Raw genomic sequence first — 20,019 nt, 5'->3', positions numbered from 1 at the left:
GATAATGAAAATGGCAATCTTACTTCTTTCTCTCTTGAAAGAAGATGGGATAAAAGAGTGGAAGATGAGAGTGTTAGTTTGTTGGAGAGGAGAGTATTATGAAAGGATGAGGAGAAAGAAGTGGGGTCCAATAAATCTTGTTTTGAAATATGTATGGCCGTTGATAGGAAGAGGAATAATGGCCGTTGGATTAGGGAATGGGTGAATCTTAGACGTTGGTTGTGGGTAGGAAATGATAGGCTTGGTTTTTATTTTGGAAAAGTTTTAAGAAAAAATCTTTATTTTTACAAGGGAAAGAAAAAAATCAAGGCAAGAGAAATAGCCAACCACGAATAGTTGATCATAAAAAGGAATCATAAAGGTGAATATGCCTCATCCCATACCATTTTACAAGTGGAATATCTATAATTCATGGTATATTGGTATGTTAATGTCGTATTTGTGTCAAAACATAGGATTTTAAGCATAGGATGATACGAAATTTAACCTGACTCTTGTAACAAGGGTGACAAACAGACATCTTTGCGATTCAAAAATGATAAAACGTATTAGTTCATTTCAATCTTTGTATGTTGGATTTATGAGAGGCGAGCCACAAACATTAGAGACAAATCTTTATACTAGTTTAAATTCACGGTTTTCAGTTAGTATTCGTTACTATTGTTTGTGTGTGTGTGTTGGGGGGGGGGGGGGGACGGCATAGACTTCAATCCCATAATATGCGCAATAGCAAACTCTCTTCAGTGCAATAACTCTACAAATGGATGGACTTGAACTGTTGCTAAATCATCAATCTTTAGGGTTCTAGAATCTGTCCTTGTTAATAAAACATTTTAGTTCTTTACTGTCAGACTAATACTACCGATTTCAAGTCAATTCAGTTCAATCTTTCAATCAAAACATTAACATTTATATCACGTATCATTTGTTGATTCTTATCTCCGATGTACTGCCAAAAGCCTAACAAAGTTCTTCAATGAAATTAAAAAAAAAATTATGTAACAATGAAGTTATCCCATCCAAAACAGAGGCCGCTCCTACAGCATCATATAATCATCTTAGTCTTACAAGAAGTAAATGAAAATCCAACTCATTTGATGTCTCAGCTCCTCAGAAGAACACAAACAACTGAACAAGTGCTTACTTTAGATATCATACAACACAAGCCACTTCAGAGTAACCAACAAAATTTTGATATTGATAATGTAGCCATACTTAAATGGGAGAGTTCTATAGATAAAGCATTACCAAATAACGCATGTTCAATGCCTTCAAAAACATGATAAGATTGATAACATTAATAACTAAATGAAAATATCTCTTCAAACAAACAATTCAGTTATCTCCAAAATCCCGAGTAAGATGGCACTACTATATATGAAGACAACTAACAAAAGCCCTAAAGCATAAGCAGAACATCTAAGAGTCTGCAATTGTAACCTCAACCTCGACACCAGGTTCAATGGTGATAGATGTAATCTGCTTGACCACATCTGGTGAGCTGAAGAGGTCGATGACTCTCTTGTGGACACGCAGCTCAAATCTGTCCCAGGTGTTGGTTCCTGCAAGATAAACCAAGGCAAATTTGAAATCATAGACAGAAAATGTGCTAAAAAGAACATCCAATAAGGATTCAACAGGTATATAGACAGCATCACACTAAATATCCTTCAACACATCTACCTCCCAATTGACAAGTCATACGTAGTATTTATAAGAAGAATCTGTGTTACAATCACAAAAGTTAATCGTTTCACAGACTGAATAAAAATCACAGATTACAAGAAGATTTCATCTAAACAAGAAACTAGAATGATGTTATCAAGGGAGAGTAAGCAGAGAAAGACCTCTTATATTCAATAATGTAAGCAAGAATTTTCCAACACATTCCAAAAACATCAAAAATATCAAATCATCCATGACAATTATTATCTATGAAGTCCTGAAAGTAAAAATTATAGGATTTAGTTATAAGATTTGATACATACCTTCACCACAAGGGGCTTTCCTTGTTGTAATCTTCAGAACCTTGGTGGGCATCCTTACTGGTCCCTTGACTCTAAGACGCTTGTCCTTGGCACCACGTACAAGATCAGCACACACTGTTCAACATATCAAGTCATGCAAAATCAAATTTAGATACAATTAACTCAATGTAAGCAATTTCTAATACTGAAAGTGAACTCAACAATCATAGAACGGCAATGACTCAAACACGCAGCTGCTACTAATTCACAGCTATAAGAGCACTAGCAAATTACGATACAAATGTAGATACATCACTATAGCAAAGTCTAGGGTAAGGATGTCCTGTCTCAAGTAGACATCAAATGCCTTACTCATAAAGTTGTTTCAGTTCCCTCTCAAAAAGTTTGTTCAATTACAATTTCCAAATATCAGGTTAATCAATGAAAGCCCATCTACAAAAGACTAGTGCTAAATTAAGCGTGACAATAAACATATTATACCCAAATCTGAAGTAAACATACAAAACTAGTCGACCGAGTTAATCCATAGATGCATTGCTGCTAATTCTTCGTGCTCATTTCAAACGTTATGGCAATACCGACTTCAGATCATCTTCATCATGATATTATCGTTTCGGCAAAATAATTCCAATCACCAAAACACAAAATCACATGTTTTCCCAAAGATAATACCAACATTCCTTCGACAACTACTTACTACCCATAAATATTCAAAATTTCATCATTACATTATCACCCAAATGAACAATCTCATCAAATTCATCTAAATAACATACTACTATGAAACCCATAAAATTCAACTACTACCCAATTAATAAATGACATCAAATTCATTCAATTATACAAGCAATCAAAACCATAAGCTAAACCCTAAATCACCGCAGCTTAAACACTGATAATAATCAACAAAGCAATAAACTTGATAACAAAAATTAGAACAAATTCATACAACCCAAATCAAAAACAAAAAAAAAAGAATACCTTTCTCGAGATTCTTAACATTCTTAGAAGAAAGAGTGATTCTGATCTTGTGGGTAGGCTCAGGGGCTTCCTCCAAACCAGGCTTCGTGGGTTTCATTGGGTACGCCATTTTTGCAGCAACCTTTGCTGTTAACCTACATATAATTAGCATAAATTAGGATGAATTTTCCATTGAAATACGATGATTAGCTCATAGAAGAGAGAGAGAGAAGAGTACCTGAGTGAGGCTGAGAGAGGAGAGAGAAAGAGGAAGACCTAGGTTGTGCGACGGCAAAGGCAAATGGAGAGCAAAGTAAAGAAGAAAGGGTTTGTATAAATGTCACTACCAATAAAACCCTAGGTTTTCTAGTTTGGGCCTTTTTTTTATTCTGGTTAATGGAGGGATGTCTATTGGGCTTTCCTAACGAAAGGGCTTCTACTATCTTTGGGTTAAGGTGAGAATCTATACTTACGGAGTATATATTAAAAACCGTTCCTAAAAACGTGAATGACACTTGTTGATTTATGCATAACACTTGTTGATTTATTACTAGTTTGCTTAATTATTTTATTTTAGCTTTAAAATAAAATGTGAAAATCTCATTGTCCCACATCGATGGGAGAGAATTTCATACTCTCACCATTCCCAATAAATACCCAACTTGGGTCATTGGGAATGATGCTTGAGTAAGAGTTGAATAGGCAGTACCATTGTAAAAACCCTTGAACTCATATAATTACTCGGTCGACTCATTAATTTTTTTCGTTGGTTGCTTGGGTGAAGGGTCCAGTCAAGATTAAGCTGTAATATTAATTATGCATTAACATTACTGATTGTAATATTAATTATGCATTAACAATACTGATCAGAAGCGGCCTCCACCCAGGCATTCTGATCACTTGACCTTACTGAATATATTAGCAATCTAATAATTTCTGAACCCACTATCAGAATAATACACTTGTTCAAAGGACACCATTCCTTTCACATATATGATTCCTTACGTCATTATATGACCCTAAGATGTATCCCCTACGGTCTCAAGACTTTTCGCCACTAGGTCCCGTAACATCAAAACTTCCTCAAAAAGCGTGGATAATAGCCTTCAATTTTGGATTTTTTTTTTTACCTTTTTTCGCCCAGAAATAAAATTTGTCGAGATGTTTACCATGGTTCATCATATCCTCCGGGAGTCCGTTTGGGTGGGTGAAACCATCCAATTTGTCTTAAAACGATCAATTTACCCGTTCGAAACTTGCACCGATTTCGTGAACTAAAACCTACACGGACATATTTGACAACCTATGATGGTCATTATGGTTCCAAACGTCATTATATGACTCTAAGATGTATCCCCTCGGGTGTCAAGACTTTTCGCTACCAAGCCCCGTAACATAAAAAATTCTTCAAAAAGCATGGATAATTTATTCATTCGGAACTACGATATGCAATTGTATTATCAAGTTAAATGGCTCATGATAGAATTGGCTAGTGATATAAATTATGATAAAAAAGAAAAGGTAGAAGCCCTTTCACAATGAAACCCCAATATTACATCTCACTTAAAACCAGAATAAAAAAAAAAAAAAAAAAAAAAAGCCGGCCCTAAAGCAAAAGAAAATCTAGGGTTTTGGTAGTGATACAAGTCGACCCTTGTGTCAACCTAACCTATGTCCAACTCTATTTTTTTTTTCTTAAAAAGTCAATACATTACATTATATTTTTTTTCTTTAATTCTACTTACATGAAAGATGAGAAAATTTTTATGAATTTTAATTACTACGTACTATTTATTCATTCGGAACCACGATACATAATTGAATTATCAAGTTAAATCCATGATAAATTGGCTCATGGTATAAATTCTAAATAGTGTGTCACCCGAGCGTTGCCCCGGGATGATACTTTGAGTAATTTTTTTTTAATAAAGTGTTTGAAGTATTAATAATTTGGAATGTAAAGTTGAATATTGAAGAGAATACAAAGAATAAAATGTGTCTCTTTGTTTTTGAGTTTAGATGCAATTTTGTATTCTACATTTAAATACATTTATGTGGAAGAATTGAGTTAAGATGGTACGACATGTGGTGTAATTCCATAAGGTTAGAAGTTCAAACCTCTCTATATGTGGAAGAATTTTTATTTCTTGACGAAAAAAGGTCAAAAAATTCCAAAATTTTTATCCACGATTTTTAAGGAATTTTTGATGTTCTAGGGCTGGTGGCGAAAAGTCTTTAAACCCTAGGGGATACATTTTAGGGTCGTATAATTACGTTTGGAACCAAATATGACCATTATAGGTTGTTAAAAATGTCCGTGGTAGGCTTCAGTTCAGGAATTTGTGATGTTACGGGCCCGGTGGTGAAAAGTCTTGAAACCATAGGGGATACATTTTAGAGTCATATAATGACGTTTGGAACCATATATGACCATTATAGGTTGTCAAATTTCCGTGGTAGATTTCAGTTCACGAAATCGGGGCAAATTTCGAACGGGTAAATTGACCGTTTTAAGGCAAATTGGATGGTTCCACCCACTCAATTGGACTTCCGAAGGGTTTTAGGGATCATGGTAAACATCTCGGCAATCTTTATTTTCCGGGCGAAAAAAGGTCAAAAATTCCTAAATTAAATGCTATTTGTAATTGAAATTCGTAAAATTTATCTCGTCTTTTTTTTTTTTTTTCTCCTCGTCTTTCATGTAAGTAAAATTAAAGAAAATATATAATGATTTTTTAAAAAATAGAGTTAGACATGCATTAGGTAACAATATAACATAAGGGATGGTCAAGTACTACACAAAACACAATCAGACTCGACACAAGCCTAACATAGCACGAAAGGCACAGTGGTAGGTTATGGGCTGTGTATGGATTTCATTTACCAAAATTGGTTGGAGCTAGGCACAAGCACAACAATCCAACCCTCTTATTTTGACTAATTTTGGAAACTATAAAAATTAATACTCCGTAATTGGGATGGCTATGCAAGGGCTCTTTGATGAAAGATTGGCATAACACAACGTTTACATAAACCAAATACTTGGTAAAAGAGGTGGTAATTGACATCATTGTCCATTTGATTAGAAGAGTGCGTGTACGTAAAAAAGTTTGTCCCTGGTCAAATTATTCAAAAATCTCCTATATGTCCCTTCCCCCTCTTTATAGATGAAATGTATTCATATACAAGTATTTCAGGATTCAACTTGGACATCTAGTTTCATAATCACATTATGGTCATTTGTTCATGGATTTAGATTGCTTGATTTATCGTGAATTGTTAAGACTTCGTCCGCCTATCTACTTGTTTTCGATCATCTTACTATAATGAGTGATTACCTGCAAGGCTGCAACGCCTGCAAGGTAGCCATGTACTCTTCTGAAAGTATTAAAAATCTGCTAAAACCTCCCACTGTTAGGATAAATAGTGACTTAAGCAAATTGAGTCTTCACAATCACCAACTAAGATTAATGTAAAGTAAAATTTTACTCCTAGGGGAACAAGTTTTAGAGATACACTGTAGAATTACCAGTTTTTAAAACTGAATTGCATTATTTAGATTTTACAGGATGCATACTAGTGTTATTCCGTATTACTTAAGGAGTTAAGGCAAACAGCTGAACATGTATGCTGAATTGCTGATACAGTACAAACTATAAACATACACAATGGACAGAAAGGCTCAGCGGGAAGAAGATAAGAACTTTATCGATTTAAACAAGATAAGGTTAGTTAAAATAAGTTCCTATATGGGACGGTATTAGGACCCAAGTATCGTGTTTGGCTAGTAGGAAAAAAGCATGATCATTTTCAAGGTCTCAAAATGCAAGCTTTCCATAATTTCTCAGAAACTCTTGTAGTAGCTTGGTAAGGCCTTAAAATATTGACCTAACAAAACTAGTTCTTCATCCCTCATAAATGGCCAGGATTTGCACAAAAACTCTAACCACATGTCACAGATATGAGCGCTTACAGTGACATGTATAAAAAGCTCTAGCCTGTTCTTGCTGTCTTCCAGATTAAACACAAGTTGCTAACTATTTCCAGTCAATTACACCACAAGATTTAGCACTATACAATCACAAACGTTGGGTATGGAAAACTCAAAATCAGATCTAAATTTATATCTATGGAAACATTTGCATTTGATGTAGATTACTGGCGGCCATTGTTTCTATCATGTTCATGCTCATGCTCCATTTCTTCTGCATCTTCAAAACACTGGTCATTGATTTGCAGCTGAAACAGAAAAGAAACATTTTAAATGACATCTTTCTAATATATGCTTGACTTACCAGGTGGGAAGATTCATAGCTGACACGTTGAAGTAACAGTGAATTATGGAATCCACAAAACAAAGTCAAATTAATATCCAAGTCAAAGCAGCCTTGACTTAGATGGACAAAACAAGACACCTTTTTATAAATACAAGAGACAGCTAAACAAGTCACTGCATGCCGGACTTGGTGTTAAAGCCCGGTAAAAGACAGAACAAGGTAACAGCAATTTGAGGATTATTGTAGCCAACTAAGGAAATGTTTTTTCACTTGAAATCTCCTGAACTTAGATGCCCCCGGCTGAGGTCATTAGTCTTTATCTCAATTTTATAAACATGGAACCTAATTTTTCAAAGGTGAAGAGAGTAGGGCAGGGCCAAAACTTCCCATCTTAATCGTATGTGAAAAAGCTAAACATCGACACTCCTCAATATAGCTACAGGTTACTACATAGCCTACATGTTTATACCTACAACTGAAAAGAGGAAGAAAAAAAAAAACAATGGAAGCTTCATAGTCCTATGTGGCTATGGAATAATAGAGAAAGTAGTCCCCACCAACTTCACACAACTACTCCTGTACAAGTTTAAAATACACTCAATTGCTCCCAATGCCTATCCTTAAGACCAGAAAGTATTTATCGACATAACCAGAATTACAACCAAAAAAATGTTCCACCCAAGAAAAGATTGACAACAAACCCAGATCACAACATCCAAGAAACTTTAAAAGACCCTGTTTGTTTGAAATTGCAGCATACCAGGGATTAAGGGAAATGCTAGTAGGGACTTAGCTCCACTTGACAGATTCTTAACATATATGATTGGTTACTCAGTTTGTTTGATCTCAAACTCTTCCTAATGGTATCAAGTTCATTATTTAGCTTAAAATATGATGTCCACATTAGGACAGTATACGTGAGACCTTCTCAGACTATCCAAGGGCTTGAAATTTTAATATTGACAAAGAAAGCTGGAAAGATGTTTTAATAAAGCTCTTTTGCTCATAAGGGCAATAAAGTTTGAGATCATATATAAATTATACAGGAAAGCATTAACATTTGTATAATCTACCTGAAGTACATTTTGTGCCAAGTCATGATCGCCATTTGAATGACCTATTGAATCAATAAGATTCTCTGAGAAAGTCCAGTTAGAAGCATCTCCTCCTGTAGTAGAACACAAATCATGATATCAGTACGAATTAGCCCAATATGTATGGTAAAGGGAACCTGGAGACAGGAAACATAGGAGAGCATCCCCCAAAACAGGTGGCCTAAAGGGGCCCGGACAGAAAGGGGCTTGAGGGCTGGAACTTATCCTTAATTAGGAGCATCTTTCCATACAGATCATATATAGGCCCTGTCCAGGAGTAAGGTATTTGTATCTGACAATTTTTCTAGGGCCTTGAGTCTAGGTGATATAATACAGGGATATCTTTCTTGTCTTGTTCTTGTATTATCACTTAATTGTGATTTGGAAGGTAGATGTTAGGTGTAATTGAAATTTTGTTTTCTAATTAATTGAGTATCCTAAGAGTTCTAGTACTGTTATGCTCCCAGTTCTATTAGAATTAGATTAATTGTCATTCTTGTCCTCCTATTTATTAGGGTTTTAGCTTTTAGGTTAAGAGTTATTTATCTTTGTGTGCACAGAATGTAGGGGCCACCAATGAAAGTGGCTTGCTCAAGAGAGAGCATTGTGAAATAATTAGTGAGCTAGCTGTAAGGGGCAATTAGAAAGTTCTCAAACATGCAGAAATTTATGGACAGCTCTTCACGTGAGGCTATTTGTATTGCTATGTTGATGATAAATAACACAAGATGGAGCGGTGGACTAGAGCTGTGGAAAAGGTCTTTCACCATACATATGTTGTATGTCCATTATTACTTTATTTCAAAAACACAGCACTCCACTAGCTAAAGGGTGCTAAATCTGCTAGTGATAATAGACAGTTACCTAATGTCTCAGCATTTAACTGGTCTGCACTGAAGATCCAATTGTGCTCCTCTTCATCTCCACCTGAACGTAGAATAAGAATCAAGCTCAAAAGACAAGAATCAAGATTGATAAAGCAAAGTTATCTTCAATTTGCATTTAGAAGTTGCTTACCTAGCATGGGTTCAGGATTCAATTCGGCACATTCACAGAACACCTCAAACAAAGTTTCCACTATCAAACATAAACCGAACGTATCAGCATCATATTAGAATATCAGGGAGGAGTATGAATTTATGAAATCACCCAAAAGAAAATAAAGAAACATACATTGAGTAGGATCTGATGGAACAAGCCTCATTTCTTTGACCTTTGATATTCCAGAAGACCAATCAACAGTTTCCTGTTGCTCTTCATCTTCATCTTCGTCTTCGTCTTCATCTTCATCATCTCCAGTTTCAATCTATAGTTGAGATTGACAATCACAACTCAAAATCAGAAAGCTAGCTCAGATACATGATTCCAAAGTAATAATCATCTGCCTCAATAGAAAATTATGTCTTTAAGCAAAAAATCACAGGGAAACTAAACTAGTCCTCATACTTCAAAACATTATTCTGATAGTTTAGCAAAGGAAAGAGACATTGTTACCAATGCTTGATCCCTGGACACCTGGACTTCATAGGTTTCATTCTCCAACCACGAGTTCACAAGGGAAGCTGGTATTCATCTGATAGTTTAGTGTTTCAGTGAAGACAACGTTTGGGAAATGAACGCTCACGACTATTTGGTAAAATCACAAATTCCCTTTCCCAAACCATTAGGATAGGGTACAAGAGAATCAAGTCATCACCTAAACTAGAACAACAAAGCCTTTACAGCTTATCACCAACTCGATTTTCTCATACCAACAACCAAAAGTGCATAATATCCTTTATCCGCAAGCCCTGAATGGTTATTTCCTCCAAAACTAAGATTTTTATTCTTTCAAGACCATTTTCCATTATCAAATGGCGTTTCTCTGTTCAGCAGAAAATCCTAATTAATCATCTCGATTCAATTAATACTACTACTACAGTACTACTCAACAATTATCAACCAATAACATTCTAAATATGCTCAATTAACACATAAATCCAACTTCTGGAATTAAGCAAAGCAAGAAAAACAACAAGGAACATAAAATTCAACCCAACAAAATAAAAAGCAAAAAAAAAAAAAAAAAAAAAAAAAACCTGGGTGTAAATGCAAGGAGAAGGATAAGCTTGAGGGTCTCTAGAAACAGCATGAAGCGAAATCGAAACGAAATCCACAGCATAACCTTTGCTTCTATCAACATCGCTCAACAATATTACTTTCCTACAATTACAAAACACAAATAAAAATTAAACATTTGCAATCACAAGAAAAACAAAAAGGGGGAAAAAAGGTGGAGGAGAGAGAAAATACTTGGAGGAAATGTAAAGAGTGCCAGGTGATTCAGGGGAGCGAGTTCCGAGGACAATGGAGACGGAAGGTTGAATGTGCATAAGCACTTCGCCATTGTCGGAGTCGAGAATTGGTTGACCTGCTTCATCGTTGGCTCTTTCGGTGAAGATTTGAAGCCCTAACGCCATTTTTGAGAGCTCTGAATTAAGGAGTTTGTGTTCAGAGAGAGTGATTTAACTAGGGTTTTAGGAGTTTAACAGTTGGTCTTGGCTTTGGGAGGAGGGAGAAGGAAGAAGGAAAAGGGCTTTGTTTGATTGACAAAGAGGGACTTTAATTGACCTAAATACCCCCGAAATGGTTAAGTTAAAGTTGTGTCGGGCTGCCTCGTTACTGGACAAATGCGTCATTTAGAATTTTTACACTATGGAGTATCTCATTTTGTTTAGAGACGATCAAAGGGTGAGGCGGGCAGGGCCGAGGGTAAAAACACATCCATTAAGATTCGAATTGAAAATGTTTTTTCTAAAACCCACGAGGTTAGATCTAACCTAGCACATTTTTTCGGGTCGAAAATACATGTTTCAGGATCGCGGAAATTTAAAAATAAAATAGGTGTGCCTAAGAAGATTAATCGGCAAATTTGTACACTGAAAGTTAAGATGATTTATAGCCTTCTCTTTTTATGGTTTTTATTTTTTATTTTTCTGAACTTGTACAGAAAAGAAGACAAGGTGTTTTCCATGGACCACATGATACCTTGAGTGGTTCGAATCATCAACTTTGCCTTTACACTACTATTAATTTAGTCAATTACATATGCATCTTTCTTCATTAACTCAAGATTGACCACTGCAATCGACTAGTGGAAGTAGTTGTATATGATTGCAAATAGCATTAATAACCCCGAGATGCATCATTTGAGTTTTCAACATTAGTTTCAAAATCTCTTAAATTGGTCCATTTTTGTGTGTGTTATAGCCTTTGCATTCAAATAATATTTTATGAACCTGACAAGTTAGGCAGACATAACGTGTTTCATTAGATTCTCATAAGAACTCAAAACCTTGGGCAAGCCTACTTGATGACCAAAACTATTTCATTCATGCCATCACCCACTTTGTTATCCTTTTCTAACGATGCATTTCCTTGATCTAACCTTGTGTAATTGTGTTGCATTGCCTTGGTCGTAAGGCAAACCAAATTGCCACTTATTGTTGCAAATAAAGGTGTTTGTGTGTGTGTGTGTGTTTGTTTGTGTCTGGATAAGGTGTTTTATGTCTTATATATGATGTACGTTTGCTTCATTAGTATTGAGAGTGTACTTCTTAGAAAAATGTCTCAAAAGAAAAAGGGTGTTTAAAAAAAAAAAAATTTAGTGTTGCTTAGCCAAATTACCAAAGTTATTAGTATTCCAGCAAAAACAAAAGAGTTAGAGTTTTGGAGGATTTGAGATATTTTTCAAATCCACGCACTTACCGTTTTGTGTGCATATAGTGATATTGTGGGTTTGTGGCAGACACATATCACATCAAGCCATTTTAATGCCTTATGTCAATAACTTTTATGTCGGCCTGACTCATGCCCAACTCTATATTATGTGCTGAAATGTCACTATATAGGAAAAATTTGTCGCTAACTTGTTACAATTGAGGAGATAATTGAAATTGTGGGTTGAATTTAATATATTGAGATAATAGTGAGCTACAATAAAACAAAATGGTTCCCATTAAAAATTTTGTTAAACATCACACAATATTTATACATATATGCATAACGTGTTTAAATTTGAATTGATATTGCTTTTGATAATGTATTTTTTTTTTTTTGACATGAATAATATATTTCAATCTTTAATTAATCAATTTTTAAATTATAATTACTTCGATAATACATACGAATGTGAGGTGTATATGCTACAGTATTTTTATTTATAATTTTTTTGGATTGAAAAAATTGAAAATTTGAATATGTGATTGTTTACTTTATTACCAAAAAAAATTAAAAAAAAACAGTGCCCCATTCATTCAAACCTCAAAAGACGCAAATTTTCGAGGAGAGAGAAAACAGCAAAAAGCCTCTCCTTTTCCTCAACATCTCCACTTCTCCATCTCACAAACACAAACATTCCCCCACCATCTTCATCAAAATCCCAGTTTTCCACCCCACAAAAAATCAATCAAACCCAGAAAAAAATGGGCAAAGATTTGAGCGATGATCAAGTAAGTTCCATGAAAGAAGCATTCACCCTTTTCGACACAGACAACGATGGCAAAATCGCACCATCTGAGCTCGGAATTCTGATGCGTTCATTGGGTGGAAATCCAACACAAGCCCAGCTCAAAGAAATCATTTCCCAGGAAAAATTAACAGCAGCTTTTGATTTCAACAGGTTCTTAGATCTAATGTCTAAATACCTCAAACCTGAACCTTTTGATCGTCAACTTAGGGATGCATTCAAAGTGCTTGATAAGGAGGGAACTGGGTTTGTTGCTGTTTCGGATCTGAGGCATATTCTTACTAGTATTGGTGAAAAACTTGAGCCTGCTGAGTTTGATGAATGGATTCGTGAGGTTGAGGTTGGATCTGATGGTCGAATTAAGTATGAGGATTTCATCGCTAGGATGGTTGCTAAATGAGCTCTTTCTCTCTCATTGGTAAGATTTTTTGAATTTAAATAAAAAAATTCCAATTGGGTTTTGCAATTTTGTTTTTATTCATATGTATTTGGATATTAATTTTAGGGTTTTGTGATTTGTGGTGTTGGGTGATGCTTGATTCTGTAGTTTTTGATCTGTTTATTTGTTTTGTATGATTTTGTTATTTGTTTCTATTTTGATTTGTGGATGATGGGAACCTCTTATAGGGTGTATTGATTATGTTCTTGATTTTTTGAAATTTCGTTGTTGGAGTATAATTGCTGAATGTAGATTGTTGGGCTGTGCTTGTTATCCATGAAATGGTGGTGGAAAACTGAAATAAAGTATAAAAAACTGTGGGTATTATGTATTATAGCCTTATAGGTATCTTTTAGGTTCTGGGTTGGTGTATTGTTGGGGTTCAATGATGAATTGACTTTGAAAAGTTTGTTAAAAATGCATTGTTATTGCATGTAAGAGCGGATTATGGGGTGTTAAATCTGTAGGAGATATTACATGAAGAAGGAGATGTCACTATATCTGAGAATTAGGTTATGATCATTGTTCAGGGACTCAGGGTGATGGAGCCTTTTTCACCGAAGCTTAGAGCCTTAGATACTGTTTGCTTAAGTATAATTGGTGTTCGGATACAATTGGGAAGAGAGAGCGATTGAGCGAGTGGCTGAATTGCTAGGGAAGAAAGAGCAAGTGGCTTTAGTTAGTCCTATTAGGCTATTATGGAATCTTTCTAAGAGCTGTATATAACCAAATGTCAAGCAAGCCATTAAAGCTTGCCATCTTAATGTTGTCTGTAGAGAAGGTCAAGTGTTGTCTGATATTATTATGCCTATTGGTTTTCATGAAGTACATGTCTTTGCTACTTCCCCTCTTCTCATTAATCAGATAATTGGGGGTGTTAGATTGTAGATAACAAATGGTCAATGGGTCAAAAGAAGATTAAGCTGTTGAGACTGTAAGTATGTCTGAGTTTGCTTCATCCCTCTCTTGTTGTGGAACATTCCCACACAAGTCTGTTAAGCTATGGTGTCACTTTCAGCAATCAGCTTTCAAGTTTGAATCATGATCCCTTTCTTTGAGAGTGAGCCTTTGAGAATCCTATCTTACATAGTAAGTTTTTATAAATATAGTTTTAGGGAAGTTTGTGTATTGCCTAAATCATCTTTGTGGTGGTTTTTCACATGTAAGACTTTTGAATGGCTAAACTTCCATGAGTTAGATGACAAATTCTCTGTTTATTCCGAGAGATTTAGAATTTTGAGGTTAAGAATGTGAATCCAGCCAGGTGGGCATTCAATCAATGATAAAAATAAGGATGGAACTGGATATGTTGTAACTTGGACATGTTTTTGTGGGATGTAGAAGCAAGAGGCTAAACAATTGTTCTGGGTTCTAGAGGACAACAATTGCACAGAGTTTATTGCTTGTGTCCCAACTCCCATATGATATCCTTGGGAGTTGTTGGAATAGATTGATTTTGGGAGTATGTTCTCTTCAAAATACAAGCCTTTAAGGTTATTGCCATTAGTGGACATGGATCAAAGATGTACTCCGTAATAGTCATTACATTGGTATTCTGTAGTGATCAATGAAATAATATTGAGAAATTATTCTTCAATGGTGTTATGGAGCGACAAGTATTATGGAGAACATTAGACCCTTAATGCAAAAAGGAGTGTGTAACTGTGTATGTAATTATGTATAGCAAGGTTAAAGAGAAAATGACTGTTTCATTTGCTTGGATGGCCTTTGTTACGATAATCAAATCCTTATGCTAACTTATGCTAAGGTGTTCTGTTTAATGTGTATATTATGTTGTGGCAGGGTGCAGTCCAAAGACAGCCTCAGGTCAGTAAGACCAGTCTCATTATTTGAGACTTCATTTATAATTTTGGCAAAGAAAAGGGTCTCTTAACGTCGTTGTTTCTTGCCGAATTATCTAGCTTATTGATAAACTTGCATTCGTCTAAACAGTGACCAATAAGCTTCCATCGGTAGTATGATAGTGTCAGTAACACAGAACATTTTTTCAAGGCAAAATTAACTTTGCCTTAAGTGGTCTTTTCTCGAGTTTCTGCCCATTTCACAGTCATTATTGTTTCCGAAACTAAGATTATGATTTTGCGCACCTAAATGATTAACCTGCTCATGAAAGCATAGCCATGTAATGTTGTAAATGTAGGAAGACATTTACTTGTAGAGCATAACTTTGCATTTCCATTCTCTCACTATTGTTTTGAAGCTCATATACATTTATAGCTCCAAAAATAACCCGTCCCACTTCTTCTTTATGCAGGCGACCCTTGGAATCTCTGGTTTCTGTTTTGTCGAAGGGGTGGCAAGCCTATATTTTCCTTGCCTTGTATGGTTCTTGGACTCAAGTTCAAGTAGTGTGCTACCTCTAGCTTATTTTCTCTCTTCTAAACAGTTAAATTTTAGTTTATTTTTCACCCTTTATATTGTTAATTTAAGGTTTGTGTTTGGCTGACAAATTGTGCTTGTATTTGGAAGAATCACGATTTGTCTCTAATTATCATTTGATGATGTTTCTCATGTCCTTTGGCGATCTACTTTATAATTATCTTGTGTGTAGCCCTTGATGTAAAAAGCCAAAAAAAAAAAAAAAAAAAAAAAAAAAAAAAAGCATTTCAAACATTGTTCGATTGTCATTCGGAGTTGATATTGTTGCCCGCTTCAGTCTTCCCTCCTGCATATGTATGTCTACATCTCAAATGTAATCTCTCTAAGCAGCTTTACACCTGCTAAGATTTCGCTCCTTGCCTTCTTTTGCAAAGAATTTATACTTTGCATTTTTGAGTAATATATTGCTCAAAATTCAAACTTGTAGCATCATATAGACCCTGCAAGTCCACATAGTGCAGCTCTAAAACATAATAATCTACTCAAAAGAGGATATTCATACAGAAAATGTAATTTGCGGTTCATCAAACAAGAGAGTACAGAGACAATCTTTGATACTAATTGCTACAGATCGAAGATAAGCAATTATTAAGGTTTCAGCATATCCTTGTATCGAAAGCTAATGAAGCTACTTAGACTGAGTAGTCGGTGAGGACGGTGGTGAGTGAGGATTCTTGCTTACATACTTCCTCGCCCAAACATGCTTTCCGTTGATGGAGAACTTTGATCTGCCCTGCTCACTAAGAACTATGTCCATTGTCTTTGCATCGCGCACCACCAGCCTCGCATAAAGAGGTTGTTCCTTTTCACCAACTTCTTGCATTTTTAGTGTCTCAATTATGTCTCCAAAAGACCTTAAAATGTCAATGGTCATTGAAAAATATGAAAATTAATTAGTCAAATACTCAAATCAACATATAATAGTCAAGGCAAAAGGCAAAATTACACTCTTGAAAACATGCGCAAATCAAGTTACAAAACGGAGTAATATTTTATTTAGTGCAAGTATTAATGAGCGGTACACGGTAAATAACACCTAATCAAAATTTCACGCAAATCTGATTAAAATCAACTCAAAGAAGAAATGGCAATTGATTAGACAAACAAGATATATTAAAGGACACATGTCTTCAAAATAAAATAAAAAAAATTATTAATCACATACAAATACTACAGTACAATATAACAAAATCAAATGACACAACAAAATATTACAGCACCTATTAAAAAATCTGCTCAATCCCATTTATATATCGGATGCATACATAAATTTTATGTCCTAATATTACAACTAATTTAATTAGTACAAATACAACGGGTATTGGGACACAAAATAATTGTCAAGTTTTCTAGGATCAAACTCCAATTTCAAAACAAAAGCAACATACAAACAATAATTGTTTATTATAAACTATATTAACACGCAAAAATTAATTACTCGAACAAAGGAAGAATGAAAAATACCTATTAATAAACTCGCGCAATTCATTTTCAAGGATAGGATATCCTTTGGAAAATGTTAAAAAGATTGTCCTTTCACTTGGAAGAAGATTTGGCTTCTCATCAACATTATGAACTAGAGATCGTTCACTCAATTGCAATTGCGCAAGTAATTGTTCCACAAAATCCTCTTGTAGGACTTGTGGTTGAGCCTCTAAACCATAATTTGAAGGACGAGCACCAACCCCATGAAAAAATGAATTATGATTCACCACATTATATTGATGATCACCTTGTAAGGGCACATTCAATTCCCCGACCCTAATAATATTAGGATAGGGAGCCAAGTTTCCGGGAGGCAAAGCGGGGCGAGGGGTTGGAGTCGGAGTTGGACTAACACCACCACTTTTACTACCACCAATGACACCGGGGTTAGGCCTACCACGAACACCAAGTTCGGGGGCCTTAGGGACACTTTGATTGTTTTGATTAACCGCGATTTTAGGCCTAGCTGCTAAAGCAATTTGCATAATGTCTCGAAAAGCCCTAGTACAAGTATGCTCAACAAAATGACCAACACCAAGAAGAATGCTAACACGATTCTCATGAAAAAAGTTAAGGTCAATCACTTCCCTAGTATTATTCCCTACAATGCTTTTAATCGTAGGAATATCATTGGAGGGAACCAATAAAGTGTCCGACTCTATAACCTTAAGACACATAAAAGTCTCCTCGAAAATGGCCTTAAAAACATTATCATGATACTTAACGATGTTGGCTATGTATTGAGCCATGTTAAGCCGCTCTAGCCACATCCAAAAGGCGGTGGCATGCATGGCTTCCACTGGCTCACGGCCCATGTCGAAGACTAGCCTAGCAAAGAGATGGCGGTCGATGTTGTGAAAGGCAAAGTACTCTTCTTGGGTGATGGTTGTATCAAGGACAGAGGGGGGTGATGAAGAGGAGGAAGAGGCCATTTTTCAATTTTTAATTTAGTGCTCTATTTTTCTTTTTAATTGTATATTTTAGTATGAAAAATAAATATATTTTGTATCAAAGAGTTTATACATACATGAAAAGGTGTGAGTATGAAAGAAATTAACAAAGAAAGGAAAATGAAGAGGTTCCATGTTGTGAAATGTATTGGATTAATATCTACAAATTTGGAAGATAAAATAATTTGTGATTCATGCCAGAGTAGATACAATGCAACTGTTCATTATTTTAATTATTATTTTTTCATTTTAAATGAATCATTTTTAAGTGTTATAATCATGATAGGATTGGTTTCATCCAAAAAAATTAAGTTGATTTCCTACTAAAATAAAAATAAAAAAAAAGATGGGTGATTTTCTACCATAAGTAAAAATAAAGATCAATTGATAACATGAACCAATTAAATCACAATAATGTAAGTTTCTAAACAATTTGAGTAGAATATAAGATTAATTATTGTATTCATAATATCATATTCTAATTGTTTAAAAACCTACATTATTGTGATTTGGTTCATGTAATCTCATATTCTAATTATGAAATTTAACTGGAGGTTTTGGAGATTTATATAATTATGAAAATTGAAGTAAATAAATAAATAATTCACTGATAAAAAAAAATTAAGTATTCAAAACCTCCGGTCAAATTCGACCACCAAGAATAAGCAAGTTAGAAAAAATTAAGTAGCCAAAACCTCCAGCTAAGTTCCGCGTATGCGGTGTGGACATGGTGGTGATGGTGGTTGGATTGGATTACACCTAGTGACTTCTTTTTTCTTTTCTTTTTTATTAAAGAAAAATTACACCTAATGACTTAAATGTTTTGATTATCTCTTTGATCTGTTTCCATTTTATTTTGATTTATTTGATTATTTCCTGATTATGTTGATTTATTCCTTTACTTTTTTTTTTAGTAAAGGAAGAAATCAACATATTCAGGAAATAATCAAATAAATTTCTTCCTTTACTTAAAGGTACATTATTGCTTCCTAGGCATCATTTAATGGATTTATATTTTCAAAGTTGATGAAATTATTATAATTTTCTACCTAGGAGTACTTGGTAATAAGACTAATTACTTAGGTGGAAAGCAATTATGCCCTTATGGGCTTTTTGGAAAAAATAAATAAATTTGTTTGGGCTTTAATTTCAAGTGTATGAATATTGTATCCAAATAAGAAAAAGATGAAAACCACTTATGACAGTTTGCTTGCAAATGCCACATTGTTAATTAAATAAAATAAAGTTCATAGTTCTTATAAAATGAATTAGAGAAAATGTGCTGAGTGGATTACCAATAAAAAAAGACAAAAGAAAAAAAGAAAAAAAAGACACACTAGTCTTTTTTTCGGACGTGCAACCTCAATCTTAATCCACTAAAACCCGAATAAAGCACTCTTAGTCCTCCCCTCAAAGAAAAAAAAAAAAAAAAGAAAAAAAGAAAAAAAGAGTATTGTTAATCCTCACTATTTTCTTTGATGTTATGCCGCCTTCTTCAATTTCATGAAGTATTGCACTCTTTGTTGCCTTTAACAACCTTTAACTTAAAGTTTGTAGTGATAAAGAAAAAGGTCATGCACTTAATTACAATGATGTGTATAATGCTATCTAAATATATCAGGTGAGATTAATTGACTCGTACAATTTGAACATAATAACTCTGCCCCTACACTTAAAACAATAATGAATTTATAGATATTATGAAAATAGACGTGACATAGGATGGGTTTAAAACTGGTTATATGTGTGTATGATATAGAGAGAAACAAATTTTCAAATCAAATACATAACTTAAAAATTTTCGTTGAACAAGAACACATGCAACAATCTTTGAAAGAAACGAAAACATGGCCTAGCATAAAGAGTTGAGAACATACTTTTTTTTTTTTTTTTTTTTTTTTTTTTTTTTATTGTAGTTA

General features: G+C 34.6%; 3 protein-coding genes across 3 annotated transcripts; 1 reads left to right on the top strand and 2 right to left on the bottom strand.

The window, feature by feature from the left end:
- Nucleotides 1-1,170: 1,170 nt before the first annotated feature.
- On the bottom strand, nucleotides 1,171-3,324 carry LOC110692637 (40S ribosomal protein S20-2). The gene is made up of 4 exons (XM_021869671.1): nucleotides 3,187-3,324; nucleotides 2,970-3,103; nucleotides 1,989-2,102; nucleotides 1,171-1,562 (listed from the first exon to the last, which is right to left on the bottom strand). Exons 2-4 carry the CDS (start codon nucleotides 3,076-3,078, stop codon nucleotides 1,420-1,422), a joined length of 366 nt encoding a protein of 121 aa, XP_021725363.1. The 5' UTR covers nucleotides 3,079-3,103; nucleotides 3,187-3,324; the 3' UTR covers nucleotides 1,171-1,419.
- Nucleotides 3,325-6,928: 3,604 nt separating this feature from the next.
- On the bottom strand, nucleotides 6,929-10,902 carry LOC110692627 (chloride conductance regulatory protein ICln-like). Its single transcript, XM_021869661.1, has 7 exons — nucleotides 10,612-10,902; nucleotides 10,398-10,521; nucleotides 9,493-9,625; nucleotides 9,337-9,396; nucleotides 9,184-9,246; nucleotides 8,299-8,393; nucleotides 6,929-7,187 (listed from the first exon to the last, which is right to left on the bottom strand). The coding sequence occupies exons 1-7, from the start codon at nucleotides 10,776-10,778 to the stop codon at nucleotides 7,104-7,106; spliced, it is 726 nt and encodes a 241-aa protein (XP_021725353.1). The 5' UTR covers nucleotides 10,779-10,902; the 3' UTR covers nucleotides 6,929-7,103.
- Nucleotides 10,903-12,584: 1,682 nt separating this feature from the next.
- On the top strand, nucleotides 12,585-15,913 carry LOC110692621 (probable calcium-binding protein CML13). Its single transcript, XM_021869653.1, has 2 exons — nucleotides 12,585-13,244; nucleotides 15,541-15,913. Exon 1 carries the CDS (start codon nucleotides 12,783-12,785, stop codon nucleotides 13,224-13,226), a length of 444 nt encoding a protein of 147 aa, XP_021725345.1. The 5' UTR covers nucleotides 12,585-12,782; the 3' UTR covers nucleotides 13,227-13,244; nucleotides 15,541-15,913.
- The last annotated feature ends 4,106 nt before the right edge of the window (nucleotides 15,914-20,019 follow it).

This window comes from Chenopodium quinoa, unplaced genomic scaffold, assembly GCF_001683475.1.
Source record: "Chenopodium quinoa cultivar QQ74 unplaced genomic scaffold, ASM168347v1, whole genome shotgun sequence".
NCBI classification, from domain to species: Eukaryota; Viridiplantae; Streptophyta; class Magnoliopsida; order Caryophyllales; family Amaranthaceae; genus Chenopodium; species Chenopodium quinoa.
Note: the sequence above shows the minus strand (reverse complement) of the source record. Positions and strands in the feature narration are given on the sequence as shown.

Excerpts from the sequence above, each read along its gene's own strand:
- LOC110692627 (XM_021869661.1), bottom strand. The coding sequence starts at position 10,778 with ATGGCGTTAGGGCTTCAAATCTTCACCGAAAGAGCCAACGATGAAGCA. Across the intron at positions 9,397-9,492 it reads TCCATCAGATCCTACTCAAT|TGGAAACTTTGTTTGAGGTG; the intron begins GTATGTTTCTTT and ends TATGTTTGATAG. Across the intron at positions 9,247-9,336 it reads GAATCCTGAACCCATGCTAG|GTGGAGATGAAGAGGAGCAC; the intron begins GTAAGCAACTTC and ends TTCTACGTTCAG.
- LOC110692621 (XM_021869653.1), top strand. The coding sequence starts at position 12,783 with ATGGGCAAAGATTTGAGCGATGATCAAGTAAGTTCCATGAAAGAAGCA.
- LOC110692637 (XM_021869671.1), bottom strand. The coding sequence starts at position 3,078 with ATGGCGTACCCAATGAAACCCACGAAGCCTGGTTTGGAGGAAGCCCCT. Across the intron at positions 2,103-2,969 it reads TGTTAAGAATCTCGAGAAAG|TGTGTGCTGATCTTGTACGT; the intron begins GTATTCTTTTTT and ends TATGTTGAACAG. Across the intron at positions 1,563-1,988 it reads GAAAGCCCCTTGTGGTGAAG|GAACCAACACCTGGGACAGA; the intron begins GTATGTATCAAA and ends TTTATCTTGCAG.